At 43.7% G+C, this 24,550-nt stretch overlaps 1 protein-coding gene across 9 annotated transcripts in view; it reads right to left on the bottom strand.

The window, feature by feature from the left end:
- LOC139378989 (peroxisome proliferator-activated receptor gamma coactivator 1-alpha-like) overlaps nucleotides 1-18,017 on the bottom strand; it is a 60,136-nt gene extending 42,119 nt beyond the window's left edge. For 4 of the 9 annotated variants that reach the window (XM_071121672.1, XM_071121667.1, XM_071121671.1 and 1 more), the window contains exons 1-2: nucleotides 17,886-18,017; nucleotides 12,716-12,895 (exon numbers count right to left, since the gene is read on the bottom strand). In XM_071121672.1, coding sequence (XP_070977773.1) covers nucleotides 12,716-12,895; nucleotides 17,886-17,933 — 228 coding nt within the window. In that variant the 5' untranslated portion in view covers nucleotides 17,934-18,017. Of the gene's footprint in view, nucleotides 1-12,715; nucleotides 12,896-13,080; nucleotides 13,507-17,412; nucleotides 17,453-17,885 lie in introns of those variants that run through there. The other 5 variants (XM_071121670.1, XM_071121665.1, XM_071121669.1 and 2 more) reach the window with 2 other exon arrangements.
- Nucleotides 18,018-24,550: the final 6,533 nt, after the last annotated feature.

Raw genomic sequence — 24,550 nt, forward strand, 5'->3', positions numbered from 1 at the left:
AATAGTATTTTTTGTATTTCTATTGGAAGGATTTAATAATTTTCAATTATTTCTACTTATGAAATGAAGGTAAAATGTTTATATTTCTGTCTCCATATGATAGGGTAAATATATACAATGCAAAAAACATATTAATTTGCATATATTTAATTTAATTCCCATATATTCCCGTTAATTCCCACAGAAGGTTCCACCTCTGAATATTCCCCAAAATGTGCAACCCTACCCCCACACACCCACACAGTTAAAATACCCCCCTGCCCAGTTAAACCCCCCCCCACACACACACAGTTAAAATACACCCCCCACACACAGTTAAAATCCCCCCCCCCCACACACACACACAGTTAAAATACCCTCCCACACATACAGTTAAAATACCCCACCACATAGTGAAAATACCCCCCAAACACAGTTAAAATACCTCCCCCCACACACACAGTTAAAATATCCCCCCCCCCCCACACACACACAGATAAAATACCCTCCCCACACATAGTTAAAATACCCCCCCCCCCCCCCCCACACACACACACACACAGATAAAATACCCTCCACACACACACAGATAAAATACCCCCCCCCACACACACACAGATAAAATACCCTCCACACACACACAGATAAAATACCCCCCCACACACACACAGATAAAATACCCCCCCCACACACACACAGATAAAATACCCCCCCACACACAGTTAAAATCCCCCCCCCCACACACACACAGATAAAATACCCTCCCCACACACACACATAGTTAAAATAACCCCCCCCCCACACACAGTTAAAATACCCCCCACACCCCTCCCCACACACACATAGTTAAAATACCCCCCCCCCCACACACACACACACAGTTAAAATACCCCCCCCCCCCCACACAGATAAAATACCCCCCCCCCCCCCACACACACACACACAGTTAAAATACACCCCCACCCCCACACACACACACAGATAAAATACCCTCCCCACACACACATAGTTTAAATACCCCCCCCCCCCACACACACACACACACATTACAACCTCAAAGGAAACACAACCTATCCTAATAGACAATAAACCAGCTATGGGGGCTTGACTCAAGTGGCTGGCGAACACTGTCTACTTTGACGTGACCCTTTCATGGTTAACCTTTACCCCCATGTCCTCATTAGGGCCTTCGGGAAGGGGACAGGCATGACTCTAGGTCCCATAGTGGGTCGCCAGCCTGGTGTCGTCAGATGTCACAGTCAATGGGTTTTCCATCCAGGCAATGTACATCCAGTTCAGATTATATTATTAGACACACACACCCCCGAAACATTAGGACCGGCTAGCACACTACACACACACAAACGCTACACACACACACACCCACACACACACACTCTACACACACTCACTCTACACACACACACACACGCTACACACACTACACACACAGGCACTCTATACACAGGCACTCTACACACACACACACTCTACACACACACACACACACACACATTATAAAACTATTTTGTGTGTGTGTGTGTGTGTGTGTGTGTGTGTGTGTGTGTGTGTGTGTGTGTGTGTGTGTGTGTGTGTGTGTGTGTGCAGGTATCTTATTAACCAGAAGAAATCAGCCAATATGTTTGAGGAGACTCAGGTGAGACACTTATTTGCTCCAAGCCAGCCCTCAATCAGAACTATCTCTTCTGTGAGACAAACCGTCAGTCAGTCAACCAGTCAGCCAACCAGTCAGCCAACCAGTCAGCCAACCAGTGGGTCAGTCAGCCAACCAGTCAGTCAGTCAGCCAGCCAGTCAGTCAACCAGTCAGCCAGCCAGTCAGTCAGCCAACCAGCCAGCCAGCCAACCAGTCAGTTAGCCAGCCAGTCAGTCAGCCAGCCAGTCAGTCAACCAGTCAGCCAACCAGTCAGTCAACCAGTCAGTCAGCCAACCAGCCAGCCAGTCAAAGAGTCTTGGGGTGAATTCATTTGTTTATGCCCACTGAAACTTTCTAACAGGGCTGCTTGCGGATGGCGTGTGTGTGTGTGTGTGTGTGTGTGTGTGTGTGTGTGTGTGTGTGTGTGTGTGTGTGTGTGTGTGTGTGTGTGTGTGTGTGTGTGTAAGAGAGTTGGAGAGCCAGTGGACTGTTCTACCAGGGAGGGAGAGATCGAGAGAGAGAGAAGGATAGAGGGGGAAGGAGAAAGAGGGAGAGTCTTTGCTGTGGAGTGAATCTGACAGACGCTTGGAGATAACGCTCGGACTCAACCATCGTGTGTGTATGTGTGTGCGTTTGTCAGTTAGGGCTGTGGCTGTCACAAAATTTAGTCAGCCGGTGATTGTCAAGCAAATAACTGCTGGTCTCACGGTAATTGACTGTTAATTAACATAAACACATTTAGCATCTCCTGGCTTCCACTCATAGCCTACAAGCCACTGATGCAGACCTCTGTAACATCTACATTTTAAAAAGTCTAATAAATCACAATAAATCAATGATATATGTTAGACAGGTCTAAAGAAACATGGTATGAAGAAAATGTATTTCAGAAGAACAGAATAACATACTCTGAGTTGTCCTTGTGTTAGGCCATGACCTGGCTATGACATGTGGCTGTGGGTTACACTAGTTCATTTAGCAGACAAGATTTGCTTAGAATCCTGTGGCATTATTTTATATTATTTTATAGTATGAAAAATACATAGCTGAATAAAATAGAAAGGATATTTTCTCCAAACTATTTGAGGGACTGTACATGAGGCTATTCTGTGTTGAGTGATTAACAAAGAAATAGGTACTCCTATATGTTTCATTTAGAGTTATTAATGTAACTTTAGTTGTTCTGCAAATGTTGGGCTATATGTTTCGATTTTTAATACATTCTAAGGCTGCATGATGCGACTAATGATGATTTGAAAAAGGTTTGCTCAGGCTGTACACAGTCTATCATTCACAATTTGACAAGCACTTGATAATGTCTCAAATTTCACGGCGGCATCCCCTTTTGTGTGGCCGTAACGCACCCTAAAATAATCCATGCCTATTTGCGGCCAGTTTCCATTGTGCACTTGGGCTGAATATAATAATTATAATTCCCTTCTCCCTGAGTGCTGCGTGGCTCTCCATCACGTGATCAGGTCTTTCTCACAGGCTATAAGTGAAGAGAGACACATCAGGGATGCAACTGCGTGCTTCCTTATCCAATTCCGAGGTGCATATTGAAGATATTGGAAGAACGGTCCCCATTTACTTTGTCAGCCAGCAAGATGAGTAGGTCTAACGAACAGTAAAAGCACTAGCCTATGTCAATCTACTATCCGCCATAGTACAAAAGTTGACCTATTCTATTCTGTGCGAGAAGTAAATATTCCAAACATAGTCTGGGACTTTTTTACACAATGAGGAAGACACAACAGATCCGAACGTTTAGCTTTAAATGTTGATAGACTATTAGGCTATTTGTTCACATTATAAGCGCAGCAATGCGCACATGGCAGTAGGCTAAAAGTGCAAATGTTCCATTAGCGAGAAAACACCATTATCAAAAGTTACCACAAATGTGATTATGCATGTAATGCTTTTATTATAAAGATGCATTTTTATGGTGAAAATGATCTTCCTCAAACTTCAAACTCAGGCGCTGCGAATGTATGCCAGTTAGGGTCTACACTCGTTGTAAAGCAGATTAATGTTCTTTAAGAAGTTATTTAGCCACTTTAGTTGTCATTAGGGATGCACAATATATTGGTGAACATATCGGAATTGGCTGATATTAGCTAAAGATCGTTATCGGCCACGATGTCTTGTTTAACACCGATGTGAAAAACCGATGTCAAAGCGTTCTCTGTCGTGGGTGATGTTGGCTTTTCGCTTTTTGCTCGACTGGTCGAGCACCGGTACACACTAACGTTACCAAGTGCGCTATTGTTCAGTTGTTGCCCTACCGGAGTTACACAGTAATAGTGTCACTGCTATTAACTTCACGACATACTATGGAACACCGTTTGGTTCTTTGCGTGTCGAAAAAGATACACGTCAAATAACACTATTTGACGCGTTAAATAAGCGTTTAATTTGACAGGTCAAATAACAGTTCTATTATAGAATGTTGTGTGTTCTGCATTTGCATGTGCAAGGCAAGCACCATCACTACTATCAGTAGCACTGTCAAAGATGTACAGAAATGTCTGCAAACAAGCAAACACCATCCACGAACGATGTGTTTACAATACTGCGTTAGTAATAAAGCATTATTTGTTCGACCGCAACTTCTGGGGTAGCTAGCTAGCTTTAGCTTGGTACCTAGCTAGCACCAATACAACCAGCCTGAAAACATTGGCCAGTAGAAACTGCAGTCACTTTCACTATTCTTAGCAATGATTTAGAAATCCTTGTGAGTAAGTATTTGCTAGCTAGCCACTTGTTGTTTGCGTATTGAAATTGAACTTCAGTTCATGAAAATAAATAGCTAGTCAGCTACTTAACCCTGTTGCCCAAAGCTAATGTTATAAGCAGCCAGCTAGCTTCATCTGGCTAGTGAGGCTCGACCTGACCGGGTTACGTGTTGTGAAGCTAGCCACAATAAGGATTAGTCATAATAGTGGAATTTGCAGTTTGCCTTCAATATAAAAGTACCTCTTTGAAAGTGATGCAGAAGGTTACAATTGGAGGAATTTATGCCATATTTAGACTAGATAATGTTAAACAAGGTTGAAATGTGAAGCAATGAATTGGGGTATCAGTCTACTTGGTGACACCCACAGAACACAATTGTTCTGAAGCGTTTATGAAAATATTAGCGTTGTAGCTCTTATCGTGCACTGTGACTGTGTGAAATCACCTCCCCAGTCATCCTATTGTGTGTATTGACAATCATATTGCACTGTACAGCTTTACTTACGGATTGGGGATCAATGTTGATTTTATATAACAACATTCCAACCTCGTTTAGCATGATCTATTCAATTATGGCATAAATCTATTTGTATGCATTTGTATCACTGTCAATGACATACTTTTATTTTGAAGGCTAACCGCAAAGTCCACTTTTGTTGCTAATCATTATTGTGGCTAGCTTCACATAGATGGGTCCGACACCATTAATCAGTGTTATTTGACGTGTATCTTTTTTGACATGCAAAGATCCAAACGGCGTTCCATAGAATTAGAATGAAACGACTGAATAAATGAACAACGAAACAGCACAGTAAGTAACTGAAAAAAATAGGTTTTGATTAGGTTTTACTGGAAATGGGGACAGACGTAAATGCAAACAAAATAACTTTTTGATCAGTGTGGTGTGTGTGTGTGTGTGTATTATTTAACTATACTTTATTTAACTAGGCAAGTCAGTAAAGAACAAATTCTTATTTACAATGGTGGCCTACCCTGGCCAAACCCGAACAACGCTAAGCCTATTATGCGCTGCCCTATGGGACTCCCAATCACAGCCGAATGTGATACAGCTTGGATTCAAACCAGGGACTGTAGTGACGCCTTTTGCACTGAGATGCTGTGCCTTAGACCGCTGCGTCCATGTGTGTGTGTTAACTATTTAACTGTACTAGAATACTTAAAAGGCTGCAAAAATTGTAAATATTGGTTATCTGTATCGTTTCTTTTGGCAAGGAAAATATCGGATATCGGTATCGACCAAAAATGTCATATTGGTGCATCACTAGTTGTGATACAAATCTTATCAAAACATATAGGCCTATGGGCTAGGCTACATGAGGTGTGCGACTATGATTCAAAAAAGTTTTAAAAAGGCACTGCTTTTGCTTTATGCTGGGCATCATTCAGAAGTGATAATATATAATTCACAAGTGATAGGCTAATATTGTCACCCATCAGACTATTCTTAATTTCATCTTGTCTTTACATATACTAAATAAAATATGTGTGAAATTTGTTTTGATTTAGAATGGACCATTTATCATGAACCTGTCTCAAAACAGGGGCAGCGGAAAAAAAACATGTAATCTATGCACTTAAACAGCGAATGGAGGACGCTTTTCCCATGGTTCATTTTCATGCCAGCCAGGTAGGCTATGCTCCTGTTGTTAAGAGAAGCAATGTGATATTAATATTAATATTAGGAAAGTTGAGAAATAAATATAGTAGGCCTAGCCTATAGAAAGCTGATGGGATCCTCCTCTTTTTAATAGAGGCCATCACTCTGTTTTCTCACTCAATTGCATAGCCTATAGAAAAATGATGGTATCCTCCTCTTTTTAATAGAGGCCATCACTCTGTTTTCTCACTCAATTGCATAGCCTATAGAAATATTGCGCAACATGTGCTCATGGGCTCTCGTCAAGTGTTTGATTCGATTTTCGATCACATTTGCATTGATGTCAGAGTGATTACAGGGACAATAGAGTACAATAGAGTTAGCAAGTTTGGTAGACTACTAATGACCATCAGCAGCATCAGAGCTTGGAGTAGCCTAATTACCGTGACTAAACGGTGTGACGGTAATGCGGTCACCGCAACAGCCTTATTGTCGGTGTGTCGGTGTTCCTATTAGTCTACACGTGTGTGTATTAAAAAAGGGAGTATTGGAACAAAACATTTTGATCAGCACACTTGCAACACCCCTCCCCCACAAAAAAACAAGACTACTTTAAAGTCAGAATGACAGATCCCTGGGTCTCTTACACTGTTACAGAGATCGCCTTTGTTTTTCAGAGTAAGGGGAGCCTTGCAGTGCAAATACTGTATGTGTGTCACGCCCTGATCTGTTTCATCTGTCTTTGTGATTGTCTCCACCCCCCTCCAGGTGTCGCCCATCTTCCCCATTATCCCCTGAGTATTTATACCTGTGATTTCTGTCTGTCTGTTGCCAGTTTGTCTTGTTTGTTCAAGCCTACCAGATTTTTGTGTCTCAGCTCCTGCTTTTTCCAATTTCTCGTTTCCTATCCTCCTGGTTTTTGACGCTTTGCCTATCCTGACCCTGTACCCACCTGCCTGACCACTCTGCCTGTCTCTGCCCCTGTACCCACCTGCCTGACCTCTCTGCCCCTGCCTGCCGTCCTGTACCTTGGCCATGACTGGATTATCAATTCCTGCCTGCCTTGACCTGTCGTTTGCCTGCCCCAGTGGTTACCATAAACATGGTTACTTCACACAGTCTGCACTTGGGTCTTATCTTGGTACCTGATAATGTGTGGACAAAGCAGGGGCCCTAACAATGAGGGGAAGTGTGTTTGATTTTAATAGGGCTCACATGAGAAAATCGTATTATACAGTACAGTATGATAATTCATGCACCCCGGCGCTGTACACTCAAATGTCAGCATAAATTTGCAAAATAAACTTAGCCACCGCTCAGCGGGGACTGGTAACGGGGAACGATGAGGGTCTGTGTGTGTGTAAGTGTGTTGGTGTGTGTTAGTAATTGTGCCTGTGTGTGTGTGTGCAAGTGTTCTACTTGTGTTGTACAGTATGTGTCTAGGGGTAGGAAAGGGGGGCTATTCAACAAGACATTTTAAACTTGACACATTCAGCACTTCCAAGCACACACACACACACACACACACACACACACACACACACACACACACACACACACACACACACACACACACACACACACACACACACACACACACACACACACACACACACACACACACACACACATCCCCCTTAATCAATCCGGACTGCCTTTCTCTTTCTCACCCGGCTATGACTAAGCACTGCTTCTGCCCAGGGAAACATGTCAACAAGAAATAAACAAACTGCAGAGGAGCCTCTCCCAGGCACAATACCTTCTCCGCCTAACAATCCCAATCCTGCCGCAAGAAAGATCGCCCACCTTCGATGACTAATCTAATGTGTGCGTGTGCGCTCAGGTGTGTGTGCGATCGACGCAGAAAAAGCCATTTCATATACAGTACATTGCCTGGCTAATGCTCTAAATCCTCTGTCTTTCTCCACTCCCTCCCACCTCTGTTGCTTTAAATTCATCAGTGGGGGGGATTTCAGCTGGCACTCTACCACCGCGGCCCAATTCCATCCCTGCAGTGAAAACGACGCCGATCACTCAGCCCGCGGGATCATCGACTTGTCGACACACTCAACATCTTGTTTTACCTCTAGTGATGTTGACTTCCTCGCTATCCTTAATGAGAGACTCACTTAATCGTCTGATTGCTTTACTCTGTAATGCTGAGTGATTGACAGCTGGGGATAGTCGTCTTTAAACGGCTTGATCCGTGTGTCTGAGGACGCCTGTCATTGAGCTAATGCTACTTCCACTCCCTACTTACAAGAAGACGGCAGCCATATTTGACGCAGTGGAGAGTAAGTTGCACCTCTCAACTGATAATGGTTTAGATCTTGTTTAATGCGCCTAATGATTTAGGTAGGGGGTGAAGATAATGTCATCTGATCCTAGGTAGGGCAGGGACGATACCAGTATATCGCGATACTCATTTGTATCGTGACAAGGAAACAAAACAAAGTGGAATTAACTTCTTTAGGAGAACAGCCCTAATGTTGAAAACAAACATCATTATGTTGTCATCCAGAGTCACATGTGTTTATGTTCTAAGCTACAGCACACTGTTTACATACAGCAGGACGTATGTACATACAACAGGACCAGAGTTTGGTCTGCTTCATGTTCACAGCTCTAATTCTAGATCTGTCGTTCGGTTGGTTGGAGTAACTTTGAGATCCCACGTGACTCTCGTTCCACATTGGCAGGCGGGTTGGGAAGTTTTGGACATAATCCCAGTATAAACTCACTGGAAGCCCCAAAAAGCCAAAGTCTGACATAGAAAGTGTTGGTTTAGTGGCCGGGCCATGTTGAAGAGGTATTGGAGAACACTGTGGTCCAGACTGATAGCTGGCTTGGTAAGAGGCTGTGTGCCATTCTCAGCATAGGCCGGATCCCACTGGACTACCGCTGGCAGAGTACAATAGGCAGTCCAAGAGACAGCATACACACGCATAACGTGCGTGCAGAAGCAGACAGTCACACACACACACACACCACAAACACTATATCAACACTTTATACTAGTCACACACACACACATATACCACAAACACTATATCAACACTTTATACTAGTCACACACACACACCAGCAGCAAGCAACATTTTCAATTTCAAAATATGGAATAAGAAGGCTGTTTACACATGTTCCACTGCCTGTCACGCGGCCGGCAGCATCTGCATCATACAACACTACTTTTTGTTCTTTCCAATCATTTCCACAAGTAGTGCAGGACTGATACTGAAGTACATGACCAGTCTGTCCATTTTAAGAAGGATTCTCAAAGGCTGTTCTTTAAAAAAAGCAAAAAGGAAAGACAAAGATTTATTTCTCTTGCCTCTGCCGCTCTCTCTCACCGTCTCTCCCCTCTCTCTCTCTGTGTTTCTATCTCAGTCGCTCGCTGTCTCCATCACTCTCGCTCTGTCGCCCTATGATTATCAGTTTCTCTCTTTATCGCTCACTCTCTCTCTCCCCCTCCCTCACTAGAGTTGTGTGCAGTAGCCAGAAGGAGCCTAGCCTGTTTTGGTTCCTGCTTCCTACCACCCACGCTACAGAGAGGGGCCCCACGGTGACAGCTGCACCCAGCTTCCAGGCACCCTCCCTGGGGAGCAGCGCAGCCTCCACTCCCCTACTACCACCATCACTCCCAACCTCCTCCAGACTCAACTCCACCATTTTAGCCCCGGAGATGGGCCGGATAAATCCTGGCCAAGCGGACTGGCACTTAAGGGCATCAGCTGTCAAGTTTGCAACAATCCACCGTGCCTTTTCTGCTGCTGCTCCCTGATACTATCTATCTATCTCTCTCTCTCTCTCTCTCTCTCTCTCTCTCTCTCTCTCTCTCTCTCTCTCTTTCTGTCTCTCTCTGTCTCTCTCTCTCTCTCTGTCTCTCTCTGTCTCTCTCTCTCTCTCTGTCTCTCTCTCTGTCTCGCTCTCTGTCTCGCTCTCTGTCTCGCTCTCTGTCTCGCTCTCTGTCTCGCTTTCTGTCTCGCTCTCTGTCTCGCTCTCTGTCTCGCTCTCTGTCTCTCTCTCTGTCTCGCTCTTTGTCTCGCTCTCTGTCTCTCTCTCTGCTCATCTGCCTGCCAACCCTGTTCTGTTCTGTGCACACTAGAAGAACTCCATGATAATTCACACATGCAGGATAAAAAACTGCACTTTGTGTGTGTGTTTGTGTGTGAGTGAGTGGGTGTTCGTTTGTGCATTGTTGAAGGTTTGGGTTGAAATGACCTACCAGGAACACCCGGTAACCCCTAGTCAGGTAGTGAAAGAAAACAATGGCAGTAGATTGTGAGAGAGGGAGAATAAAACATCCCCTGTGCCAACTTGTCTCCCACAAGAGCTGACCAATCATGAACATATTCTGAAACCTGACGTTGTGATTGGGTGCTGCAGTGCCCCACACAGTCCAATCAGGGAAGTGCCGGAAGTGCGTTAGCAGCTACAAGCATCTGACTTGTGAGCGCACACACACACACACACACACACACACACACACACACTTAGAACCAACCAACTTTCCCCTGTCAGATTAGTAAGGATTAGCAATAACAAGAGCCAACTCCCAGCGTTGCTGTATGATGTACTGAGCACTTCGTATGGCAACTTGAAAACTTTCCACTTTCCAATTCCAGATGGCAACTGCCAGTACAAGGGTGGAATACATTAGTTGATTGTAAAGCGAGCTCATTTGAAATGCATCACATTCATTACCGTTTTTGGGTCGTCTCCCATGGCAAGGCAGAGCCAGCGGTGTAGTATGGGTGTTGAAATAATGTAGTTTACTTCTGTTTTCCTGTATGTTGATATGTGCACAGATCTGCCCACACACACACACACATGTCGTACTGTGCTGGTTTCTCTCAAAAAGTGATTCAACGAGTATTAAGCTCCATGCTGTTTTAAAACGTGACACAGACACTCTCTTTTACACACACACACACACACACACACACACACACACACACACACACACACACACACACACACACACACACACAATGACCCTAGTCATAGACTGTTCTCTCTGCCCAGTGGTACCGGAGCGCCAAGTCTAGGTCCAAGTGGCTTCTGAATAGCTTCTACCCCCAAGCCATAAGACTCCTGAACATCTAGTCAAATGGCTACCCAGACTATTCACATTTCCCCCCTCCCCTCCACTCTCTGTTGTCATCTATGCATAGTCCCTTTAATTAACTCTACCTACATGTACATACTACCTCAACTAACCGGTGTCCCCGCACATTGACTCTGTACCGGCACCCCCCTGTATATAGCCTCCACATTGACTCTGTACCGGCACCCCCCTGTATATATTATTTTTTACTGCTCCTCTTTAATTACTTGTTACTTTTATCTCTTATTCTTATCTGTATTTTTTTAAACTGCATTGTTGGTTAAGGACTCGTAAGTAAGCATTTCACTGTAAGGTCTACACTTGTTGTATCCAACGCATGTGATAAATACCATTTGATTTGATTTGACAGCCATTTTTATCCATCCCCCGAGCCACTCATCGGCCACGGACCCCCGAGCACAGGGCACTGTCTAGGGCCCCCCCTGTTATGAGGTTGAAGGACCACAGGGAGGTGTGTGTTTGTGTATATTTGAGTGTGTGTGTGTGTGAGTAAAGAATTCCGTCTGCTATCAACTTCTCCCCGATTGGGCCATTGAGACAAACACATGTCCACCCCAAAACACGACGAGCCACAGAAACACAGCGGCATCCCCCTAGCATTCTCCTCTCTCCAGCCAAGCCAACACCAATCTCTGTCTTCCTTGCCTAACTCCCCGCTGACAAACCAGTAATGAACTGGCTCTCGTAGCTCATGGCTTTATTGCCCCGCCAGCGTGCTGCTTTCAGTGGACTTTCCCCTGAATGTGAGAGAGTGCAGCGGGTTGAACGTTGAAAGTTTTACTCCCAAGCCCTGTGGAAGGGGGGGGATTATGCAATATGGCCGACGGCCAAGCGCCGGGTTTAATTGTGCTAGTGGAAGTTGTTACCTGTCTTTCGTTAGATGTGTGCTGCAGCAGAGCAGAGCTGTGGCTGGACTGGACTGGAATGAAGGACGTGGGGGATGAATGAGGTACTGTCAGAGAGAGAAGCCAAAAGCCAGGACAAAGGTCTCTGGGCTTATCGCTGGGCCCCCCTGTTAACTTGACTTTGTACTTTTCAGGGGGGGGATATAAAGTCCCTGTTTGTAAACTAACTCAATAAAGTCAGTAATACTACATACTATTACAAGGCGGGAGGTTTTTTATCAAGTACCTGGAAGGCTTTCGACAGATGGCGACCTCAGCGTACAGAGTCGAGTCTGTGTGGCACGCGTTTGTTTTTAATCGCTGACTTGAGCTCAAGCTGGTGACCTCTGGAGAGTTCATTTACCTGGCCTACACTTCATAAATAGAAAAGAAAATGTATCGGACATGAGTCCAGGCTACCATTAAATCTGTAAATAGTTCATGACCATATCATAAATCATGTTATAATTTGACATTTGAGTCATTTAGCAGACGCTCTTATCCAGAGAGACTTAACGGAGCAATTAGGGTTAAGTGCCTTGCTCAAGGGCACATCGACCAATCTTTCACCTTGTCGACTAGGGGATTCTAACCAGCGACCTTTTGATTACTGGCCCAATGCTCTTAACCGCTAGGCTACCTGACTCTGGGGTAAAAAGGAGACCAGAGAGACTTGGGAAAGAAAAACAAGATGTAGTATGATATGCTCTCTTACCTCAAACAAGTTAGAAGCCTCATTGCCATATTGACTGGAAATTATCTCTGATTGGTCACTGTACCACTTGAGCCCGCCCAGGAAGCTATCTGCATCCAGGTCGCTGACATCAAGCTCTGAGAGGTCAAGTTCGGGGAGGTCCGGGCAGAGGGGTTGGTCTTCGCCAACCAAAGCAGCACACTGGGGAGACAAGAAGATGGGAGGAGTCAAAAACCTAATCAACACACACGAAGGTGCGCAGAGACACACAAACACACAAACTGAGGCAAATGATGAGCGACAGTTTTTCACATGAATTCACAAGGTAACATTACCCCCACAGGTATTTATGGTTATTATGCGATATCTGCACACTCCATCCAGACCTTGAGAATATTCATTGCTTCTTTGATGGTTCTTGTCACGTTGGTATGAAGAGATTCGGAGATCCGGATTCGTATTTTTATTAAGCCCAAATTACGGCGTGCCGTGTAAAGGCACGGGGACGAAGACCAAACAAACACGTAACAAAACACAGGGTAGAATCCCAAAACAAAAGAGCGAGTAGTACCTCGAATAAATAACACTAGCGCACAATGATTATCACACGGGACGAGACCCGTAATCATCTGCACAATCCACAATGGCGTGAAAGCCCAAAACACACAGAACAGGTACTCACATGCACCAATGTAACAATAATCGACCGCACCATGGTGAACAAAGGGCACATATATACAAATACAATCACTGGGAATAGGGACCAGGTGTGCGCAATGAAAGTTCCAGAGGGATCCGTGACAGTTCTGATTATAAAAAGTTATCTTTATTGATAGGCGTCCCTCTTCTAATTTGTCATACTGCATGGTTAAGTGTCATACTGCATGGTTAGGAGTCATACGGCATGGTTAGTTGTCATACTGCATGGTTAGTTGTCATACTGCATGGTTAGGTGTCATACTGCATGGTTAGGTGTCATACTGCATGGTTAGTTGTCATACTGCATGGTTAGGTGTCATACTGCATGGTTAGGTGTCATACTGCATGGTTAGGTGTCATACTGCATGGTTAGGCGTCATACTGCATGGTTAGTTATCATACTGCATGGTTAGGTTGTCATACTGCATGGTTAGTTGTCATACTTCATGGTTAGTTATCATACTGCATTGTTAGGTGTCATACTGCATGATTAGTTGTAATACTGCATGGTTAGGTGTCATACTGCATGGTTAGTTATCATACTGCATGGTTAGGTTGACATACTGCATGGTTAGGGGTCATACTGCATGGTTAGGTATCATACTGCATGGTTAGGTATCATACTGCATGGTTAGTTGTCATACTGCATGGTAAGGTATCATACTGCATGGTTAGTTGTCATACTGCATGGTTAGTTGTCATACTGCATGGTTAGTTGTCATACTGCATGGTTAGTTGTCATACTGCATGGTTAGTTGTCATACGGCATGGTTAGTTGTCATACTGCATGGTTAGTTATCATACTGCATGGTTAGTAGACCATGAAAGCCTGCAAGCCTAACAAACTAGGGCAGACATTCATAAAGGCTGATAATGCATGGGTATTCTTACTATTGCTCTCTGTTCACATCACTGATAGGTCAATCTGAATGACAGCGTGGTTAGATTTGCCACCTGACTGGTTGCCCAGGGCGCATGGGTGCGTCAACACAATGGTAACAGTAGCCGATGGCACAGATTTCAATCCAACGCAAGGGTCGTTTTCCACACGGCACATTGTGATCCAAACCGGGCCTCGCTGATGCTAAATGCTACCTGTTGACATTTCATTATTCACTGTCTGCTTTTATGTAGGGGCCTATGTCTATACGACAGCTGCCCCGCTGTGATTCAGACACAAATCATTGGCTTCATCGAACTGCGATTGAGGAGATCCACAGACCTTAAAGGCCCAATGCAGTATTTTTTTCTCTCTCAATGTCAAATCATTTCTGGGTAACAATTAAGTACCTTACTGTGATTTTTTTCAATCAAATTGCCAAAAAGAAACAAAAATAGCTTCTTAGTTAGGACAATTTCTCAAGCAACCATTTGGGTAGGACTATCTGGGAGTGGTCTGAGTGGGGAGAGGAAAACTGAAAACTAGCTGTTATTGGCAGAGAGGTTTGGAACTCTCTTTCTTATTGGTCTAATAACCAATTAACAGTCTGATGATGTCAACGGGCAGGCCAACACTTTATCCCACCAATTTCTGGCTGTATTTTAAAACAGCTCTTACACTAAAAGGGCATTATCATAATTTCCACAATTTCACAGTATTATTCCAACCGCATAGTGTGGAAATATATATAAAACACAGGAAATCACGTTTTTGACACTGGGGCTTTAAAGGGGCTATCAGCAAGCTACATCAATTTTTGGACACATAAATTAAGGATATGTACGCAATAACTATTGAGGAATATATGAGTTTAGTTCAACTGTCATACCCCATCATAACCCAAAATATAACCTTGTTTTACTACAATGTTTGTAACCAAAGTACATGCTAAGTTAAACATAGTTAAAACCATACATTTGCTCTGTGGTTACATTTCTCCAGCCCATCACTCTGCTTTTTCCCGAAACAGGGACAAAAAGGCTTCGTTATTGTTTCTACAGTTGATTGACACCTTTACATCTGTCAACACGCGTTGGTGTGGAGAGAGGAGGGAGATGAAGGCTGCAGTTGCAAGCTCAATGTAAACAAGTTCCAGGAAGGCGCTTTGCTAACTTACATGTCTTATTCAAGTGCCAAGACGTTACAAATGTTAATTGCTTCAGAAGCCCGCGCTTGCTTGCAGCAAGGTTTACCTACTCCATCACTGCACGGAATGCGTGCATTCCGTTCTGGAACATGGCAGTCACTTCGTACAACCCCCAGGCAAGCAAGGAGAAGTCAGCTCCGAGTGAGCCAAATGTAGGTATTTTTATCCCAACGTAGCCTACTCAAGCGTCTGCTCACTCACACCCTCGTTACGCATAGATAAACAGGCGCTTCGAGTGTGGTAAATGTCAATTCGAACCCCACATGTCATACATGTTGGCTAGGGAGTTGGCAGGATTCAATGTATTCATATCAGATTTAAGGGAGAGTTAATGGTGATATCCTCGGGCATACCCGGGAGGCAGTTAGTTAGCCAATGTGCCAGAGACGGGGAGGGAGTCTTGTCTGGAGACAGAGATGAGCCCAGGGTTCGGCTCGGGGCAATAGAATGACAGATACACAAAAAGAACAACGCTCGTGCCGGCATGTGCTACAGTTGATCAGGCCTCTGGTTGCGCTCATGCGATGTCATAGCTCACCTATATGTATACCGCAACTCCCACTCCTTCGCCCATAGGCTAGGTTAAAGATGCTAATTCATCAAAGTCGCTATCCCAGCTCTGCAAAATGCAGGGGGGGGGGGGGGGGGGCGAATCAAACGGGGATCTGATAAAAAGAAAATCCCTCAAAAGGTACATCTCCTTTCAATCTTCTCATCGACTTCCAAGGAAGTTAATGAAATAGCGCCGCCAGACAGAGCGATGGGGAAGCGCGCCGTGTGATTTACGCACACAGAACACATAAAAGCACCTGCTATGGTGAGATTATTAGGACTATGACTGGGGACTTGTAGTGCAATTCACTGATTGTAAAAAAAAGCGGGGGGGCTTTGAGAATTTCACAGCATGATTTATGCTCAACTCAGAATGAACTGACGCACTCAGAAAAGAAAGAATAACTAATGTATGTCACAAGCAAGACAGGTTATTGAAAAACACGCACATTTGTACGAGGGGATGCAACACTATAGATTGGCAGCAGACATCAATACGCTGATCTACTCGAAAATGCCCAGACAAACAAGAAAATAGATTATTTTTTTCTTTGACACGCTGGCTCAGCCGACCGAGCATCCGTCAACCTTTATGAATAATTGAGGTAAAGTGTAAAGGAGTGCTACAGTTTCATAAAATCATACGCCAAACGCTGTCAAGGAAAGCAAATAAATACATGCATACTTGGTAAGTAAATCATGGATTATTAAACTGACATTTCCAGGCATTTGTCAAGGGAATTATTTCCATTCAAGCTTGCCTCATATTGATTGGTGATAAACAGACAAACGGAGAAAAGCTGATAAACCAACTGCAGTCGCATATCGAAGATGAGCTTCGATCCCATTAATGCATTTAAGTCGATGGTATCTGCAGACAACTATACTGCTCAATGCCTATAACAAACTACATAGTCATGCATAACACAACACGATGATAATAACATATCTCTAAATCACTATTTGCATTATTTCATGTTATTTTATTCAAAAATCATCCCATTGAGTTGCCAAGCTACCCCCCTGTGCGTTTTAAACCAAGAGCTTACTAAATCTGCTATGGGTAAAAACATCCCCTATGGCAATTACGCAAATCTTTTGATTAACGGGACGAAATATTCCCATAGCCTACGAAAAACAAGACAGTTGGTCACATGCAACTAGGCTACAGATATTCTTTACTCATCCAAAGGGATGACGCCACATATGTTAGGACGCGCCCGATACCATGCAAGAGAAGATGCTCCTCCTAAATACCAAACCTCGGCGCCTGTGATCATCTCTGCACTTTCCAATTTAAAAATCGGATAAATCCAGACAAAGCCTATATTAAAAAAGACACACATCGTCCGAGAGGTAGTTTATGGCACTGTACGATACCTGATTTAGAAACATTTCTGTAATTCTAACTTCAAGAGCGAACCCGTCACACAGCAGCGCAGGAGGGAATACAGTCCGTGACTGGAAAGATTCCACAAGCATGTAAACATTCTTTCCGACTGCACGACATCCTAGGGAGACGCAACCAGCAGCAAACTCCAGCGCTGCAAGATACGCACCGCTCCTGTATCCTACAACCTTTATTAGATCTAACAATTTAAACAGACAATATGAAGTAAAAAACTGCGATTATCCCCTCCACTTGTCATAAAATCCTGCGCTTTGTATTTCCCCCGTATCGTATCCTCAGCGCAATAACTGCGATATTACGCATCCCGTGCCAACACCAGCAAAGGAAAAGCCGTATTCGCAATCGGAAATCACGGTATTGGATGTTCTGCGCAGTCCATTTCCCCCAAAACGGTCCAGACTGGTACAGTTGACAATAAGTTGGATATTTTAGAACTGCTCACCTCTAATTCTCTCCAGACCGAGTCTTGGTTACACCTGTCCCACGCCATCCAGGCACTGAATGACGGTCCGAAAGAAACAAAAAATAAATCAGGCAAAAAGAAATCCACTCGCGCTCCACTCGATCTCGTACAGGCAACTGCCCCTTACTGAGAATAAACTGAGGGCACCTATCTTACAACTGCTTTCAATCACATGACAAAGCTATTAAAAGTAAGCAGGGGAGTGACTTCCTTCAGTTCACCCCTGCCCACTACTCGCCAATGACGTACTGTAAAGCAGGCGGAGTCTGGCAGGCGCATAGTAAATCTTTTCCCAACTATAAAATCGCTCAATTCTAATGAGACAGCGAGATAAAATACATTTCGAACGCAAACCACGTAAATTGTTGCTTGACAATCGAATCACCACCACGGATGCAGAATATTCAAGACATCAACATGTACAGTGGTGATATCAATTAAGTATGTGCGGCCCTTGTTCACCGTGCCTACAGGTAATCTGTTCAAAATAGCAATTCCAAACATAGTAAAATAGCGACGTTTAAAACGAACCAGCGCCATAATCTTATTAGGCTATTCTCTATATTAAATATGATGGGATAGGCTTAACAGTGTAGGCTACAATGAAATCACGCACGGTGTTTAGTTATGTTAAACAAATAGTAAGCAATTACCGATGCTCATCTATTCAAAAAAAGTGTGCGTTCTGAGTTCCTATGGGCGAGATTCTAAGTAATAATAACGGATCATGTGAATATAGAAGGCGACAAAACATGACAAAAGGTTACAAACAAACAGGTTAAAGTTCAGCCTATTGGTCGGACTTCAAATCACCTATCCCGAATGTTCCAAATATGCACTGTAACGTTTTAAGATATCTCTAGCCAAGACTACTGCATTTCCCACCGGAGTGTTTCAGTATCTCCTGGGCGACGCAAGGCTTGTGCTTAATTTCCACGCCGCCCTTGTGCCTGCATGCTACTCCAAAACCACAGACTAACGTCAGACGAATTTCTTGAATTTCCAGTCTTCTTCCCGAATACCAGTAGAGAGAACAGAAATTGTGCATGTGTGGACATGATTCCCCTTCTCAACGGATGTTACAGTTTTAGACATTTTAGCCAACTGTAATTTCAAGACAGTAACCTTATACATGTTTGTTTGAGACTAATGTAAACCCCCCTGTGGTTTCTGTCTGTTTAAAAACAGAACATTTACATACATAAAAAAAAAATGCTGGGTTGTTTGGATAACTTAACTGCTGGGTTGCAGGCATTTGGGTCACTTAGTTGGGTTGTTTTCTTTAAAAAGAGCAAGGTTGGGTTGTTAAGGCTGCTTTATTGAAATATGACCCAGCTGGTCAGATCAGAAGACTGAAGCCATGGCTTTCATATAGTTATTTTTGGCCACCGGTGAGAGTAAATGTCATTCCTGTTCATCTGTTCTGTTGTATTTTTAGCACATGTTAAGGTTGAAAAAATGACCGCTTATGAGGCTTACAGACGTGTATTTGTTCCTTAAGACAGAGGTTCTCAAACTGGTGTCTGCGGAGGTCCTGCAGGGGTCCGCATTCGGAAAGTATTCAGCCCCCTTCCCCTTTTTTCCACATTTGGTTAAGTTACAATCTAATTCTAAAATGTATTAAATTATTTTCTTCCGCTCATCAATCTACACACAAGACCCCATAATGGCAAAGTGAAAAGAGCTTTTTAGATTTTTTGCAAATTTATAAAAAACAAAAAACAGAAATACCTTATTTACATAAGTATTCAGACCCTTTGACATGAGACTCTAAATTTAGCTCAGGTGCATCCTGTTTCCATTGATCAGCCTTGAGATGTTTCTACAACTTGATTGGAGACCACCTGTGGTAAATTATACTGATTGGACATTCCTAGAGTTGGCTGCCTGGCCAAACTGAGCAATCGGGGGGGAAAGGGGCAATGGCCACTCTGACAGAGTTCCAGAGTTCCTCTGGGGAGGTGGGAGAACTTACCAGAAGGACAACCATCCCTGCAGCACTCCACCAATCAGGACTTTATGGTAGAGTGGTCAGATGGAAACCACTCCTCAATAAAAGGCACCTAAAGGACTCTCAGACCATGAGAAACAAGATTATCTGGTCTGATGAAACCAAGATTGAATTCTTTGGCCTGAATACCAAGCGTCACGTCTGGAGGAAACCTGACACCATCCCTACGGTGAAGCATGTTGGTGGCAGCATCATGCTGTTTTTCAGCGGCAGGAACTGGGAGACTAGTCAGGATCAAGGGAAAGATGAACGGAGCAAAGTACAGAGAGATCCTTGATGAAAACCTGCTCCAGAGCGCTCAGGACCTTAGACTGGGGCGAAGGTTCACCTTCCAACAGGACAACGACCCTAAGCACACAGCCAAGACAATGAAGGAGTGGCTTCGGAACAAGTCTCTGAATGTCCTTGAGTGGACCAGCCAGAGCCCGGACTTGAACCCGATCTAACATCTCTGGAGAGACCTGAAAATAGCTGTGCAGCGACGCTCCCCATCCAACCTGACAGAGTTTAAAACGATCTGCAGAGAAGAATGGGTGAAACTCCCCAAATACAGGCGTGCCAAGATTGTAGCATACTTCCAAAGAAGCCTCAAGGCTGTAATCACTACCAAAGTTACTTCAACAAAGTACGGAGTAAAGGGTCTGAATACTTATATAAATGTGATATTTCAGTGTTTTTTATTTTATACATTTGCAAACATATCTAAAAAACAGTCTTTGCTTTGTCATTATTGTGTATTGTGTGTAGATCGATTAGGGAAAACATTATTTAATCAAATTTAGAATAAGGCTGTAAAGTAAAACAAAATGTGGAAAAAGCCAAGGGGTCTGAATATTTTCCAAATGCACTGTATATACAAAAGTACGTGAGCACCCCTTCGAAAGAGTGGGTTTGGCTATTTCAGCCGCACCCGTTGATAAAGGGGTATAAAATCGAGGACACCGCCATGCAATCTCCATAGACAAACATTGGTAGTAGAATGACATTGCTGAAGAGCTCAGTGACTTTCAACGTGGCACCGTCATAGGATGGTTTCCAACAAGTCCGTTTGTAAAATTTCTGCCCTGCTAGAGCTGTCCCGGTCAACTGTAAGTGTGCTATGGTGAAGTGGAAATGCCAAGGATCAACAATGGCTCAGCCACAAAGTGTTAGGACACACAAGCTCACAGAACGGGACCGCCGAGTGCTGAAGAGCGTAGCGCATAAAAATGGTTTGTCCTCGCTTGTAACACTCACTTCCGAGTTTCAAACTACCTCTGGAAGCAACGTCAGCACAATAACTGTTCGACGGGAGCTTAATGAAATGGGTTTCCATGGCTGAGCAACCGCACACAAGCCTAAGAACACCATGCACAATGCCAAGTGTCGGCTGGAGTGGTGTAAAGCTCACTGCCATTGGACTCTGGGGCAATGGAAATGTGTTCCCTGGAGTTATGAATCACGCTTCACCAATCACGCTTCACAAATCTGGGTTTGGTGGATGCAAGGAGAACGCTACCTGCCCCAATGCTTAGTGCCAACTGTAAAGTTTGGTGGATGAGTAATAATGGTCTGGAGCTGTTTTTTATGGTTCGGGCTAGGCCTCTTAGTTCCAATGAAAGGAAATCTTAATGCTACAGCATACAATGACATTGTAGACTATTCTGTGCTTCCACGGTTTGTCGAGATGTTGATGTTGAAGTACTTGACTGGCCTGCACAGAGCCCTGACCTCAACCCAATCGAACATCTTTGGGATGAATTGGAACGCTGACTGAAAATGAACCGAAACAAAATGTAAAATAAAAATCTAAACTAATAGAAATTAAAACCAATATTAAATCACAAAACTATAATAACATTGGTTCTGTCCAATATTTACCCAGCGCTGGGTTCCCCAAAAAATCCAAATTGAGTTGTTTTTAACCCAGCATTTCTTTTTTGAGTGTAAAAGAAGACATGGAATGGCAGGTGACGAGTACCAACCGTGTTTACAGTGTCAACAGTGCGTGTATACAAAACAGCAGCATAGACAACTAAAAACACAAGCTCTGTGTGGACATTTCAAATCCCATCAGTGGGATTGTGCGAATACCTATTGTTTGTGGTAGCCTATTCATTTCCACAGATAATACACTTGTAGTAAGACCATACATGGTATGAAATTAGATATAATTCTCATCAAAGGAATTTAAAAAAATGTAGTCCAAAATGTTTCACTAAATTGACAACTAAAAGTTTAACACATCATCCATCACCTAGGACACATGTCATATAATTCCAACAATTTAATGAAGATATTTTATCAGGTAAAAAAGCAAAAACCCAATGATAATGTAGCCAGAGGTCAATGATAGATATTCCTAATATTTTTCAAGTGAATGACCCTTGTGATGACATTGAACATCAGTAGAATAATTCAAGGAAGATTTGTGTATTGCGAAATAACACAACTCCATTACAATTAAATTACAAAGCAATTACTAAATGAACAACAAATGAATACATTGTTGTTACTATAATTGCGCCATTACAACTCAGGTATAAGAGCAACTTAATGTAAAGTGTTACCAATGTACAGTGCCTTGCAAAAGTATTAATCCCCCTTGGCATTTTTCCTATTACATGTGTGCAATCTAAGTGTCTCAGTATATATAAACCTGTTCTGAAAGGCCCCAGAGTCTGCAACACCACTAAGCAAGGTGCACCACCAAGCAAGCGGAAATACGAAGACCAAGGAGCTCTGCAAACAGGTCAGGGACTAAGTTGTAGAGAAGTACAGATTAGGGTTGGGTTATAAAAAAATATCAGAAACTTTGAACATCCCACGGAGCACTATTAAATCCATTATTAAAAAATTGAAAGAATGTCCCCACAACAAACCTGCCAAGAGAGGGCCGCCCACCAAAACTCACGGACCAGGCAGGGGGGGGCATTGATCAGAGAGAAAACAAAGAGACCAAAGATAACCCTGAAGGAGCTGCACAACTCCACAGTGGAGATTGGAGAATATGTCCATAGGACCACTTTAAGCCATACACTCCACAGAGCTGGGCTTTACGGAACAGTGGAGAGAAAAAAGCCAATGCCTAAAGAAACAAATAAGCAAACACGTTTGGTGTTCAGCAAAAGGCATGTGGGAGAATCCCCAAACAGATAGAAGAAGGTACTCTGGTCAGATGAGACTAAAATTGAGCTTTTTGGCCATCAAAGGAAAACGCTATGTCTGGCGCAAACCTCATCATCCCGAGACACCATCTCCACAGTGAAGCATGGTGGTGACAGCCTCATGCTGTGGGGATGTTTTTCATCATCAGGGACTGGGAAACTGGTCAGAATTTAAGGAATGAGGGCCTCCCGGGTGGCGCAGTGGTTAAGGGCGCTGTACTGCAGCGCCAGCTGTGCCATCAGAGTCCTGGGTTCGCGCCCAGGCTCTGTCGTAACCGGCCGCAACCGGGAGGTCCGTGGGGCGACGCACAATTGGCCTAGCGTCGCCCGGGTTAGGGTTTCGCTCAAGAATTTACTTGTATTTAGTGCCATTCCTTCAAATCTTTTTTTTTTTTGAATTTTACCCCTTTTTCTCCCCAATTTCGTAGTAGAGATTTGAGACTGGGACGGAGGTTCACCTTCCAGCAGGACAATGACCCTAAGCATACTGCTAAAGCAACACTCGAGGGGAAACATTTAAATGTCTTGGATTGGCTTAGTCAAAGCCCAGACCTCAATCCAATTGAGAATCTGTGGTATGACTCAAATATTGCTGTACACCAGCGGAACCCTTGAAGAATGGGCAAAAATCCCAGTGGCTAGATGTGCCAAGCTTATAGATACATACCCAAAGAGACTTGCAGCTGTAATTGCTGCAAAAGGAGGCTCTACAAAGTATTGATTTGGGGGGGGAATAGTTATGCACGCTCAAGTTTTCTGTTTTTTTTTACTTGTTTTTTGTTTGTTTCACAATAAAACATATTTTGCATCTTCAAAGTGGTAAGCATGTTGTGTAAATTAAATGATACAACCCCCCCAAAATCTATTTTAATTCCAGGTTGTCAGGCAACAAAATATAAAAAATGCCAAGGGGGGTGAATACTTTCTCAAGCCACTGTACTCTTTAGCGGTACATAGGATAAACATAGATCCTTCCATACAACACAACACACTCAACACAACGAGGAATAACATTTAACTCCATGGAATAGACCAGCCTCACTTCAGGTTTGTTATCAAGGGCCTATTAACTCCACCTGAGCATGCGAGGAGCAATTGTTTCCCTAAATTAGCAAGCCACATAAGCCTCAAAAACATGAAATTACACAGAAACCTGTAAAAAGGCTTCCGATGCTGGAGCTGGGGACTTGCTTTGTAGGCGGTGGTGGCAATGTGTCTGCTTATTGCTATCCGAGGGCCTTTTCTACCAGTAAACCTACACATCTGCTTTGTCATGCATGCCCAGTGCCCACAGACACTACCCAGAAGCCACGACAAAACCTTATTTGAGCAGGTGGTGTGCGGTGACCTCACTGGGCCCAGATGGAACAACCCCCCCCTCACACACACACACACACACACACACACACACACACACGATAGTTGGTGGCTCTGGAAGCATATCTGATATATAAAGCATCGAGACAACGTATACTCAACGGAGTATA

Source organism: Oncorhynchus clarkii, chromosome 21, assembly GCF_045791955.1.
Source record: "Oncorhynchus clarkii lewisi isolate Uvic-CL-2024 chromosome 21, UVic_Ocla_1.0, whole genome shotgun sequence".
NCBI lineage: Eukaryota > Metazoa > Chordata > Actinopteri > Salmoniformes > Salmonidae > Oncorhynchus > Oncorhynchus clarkii.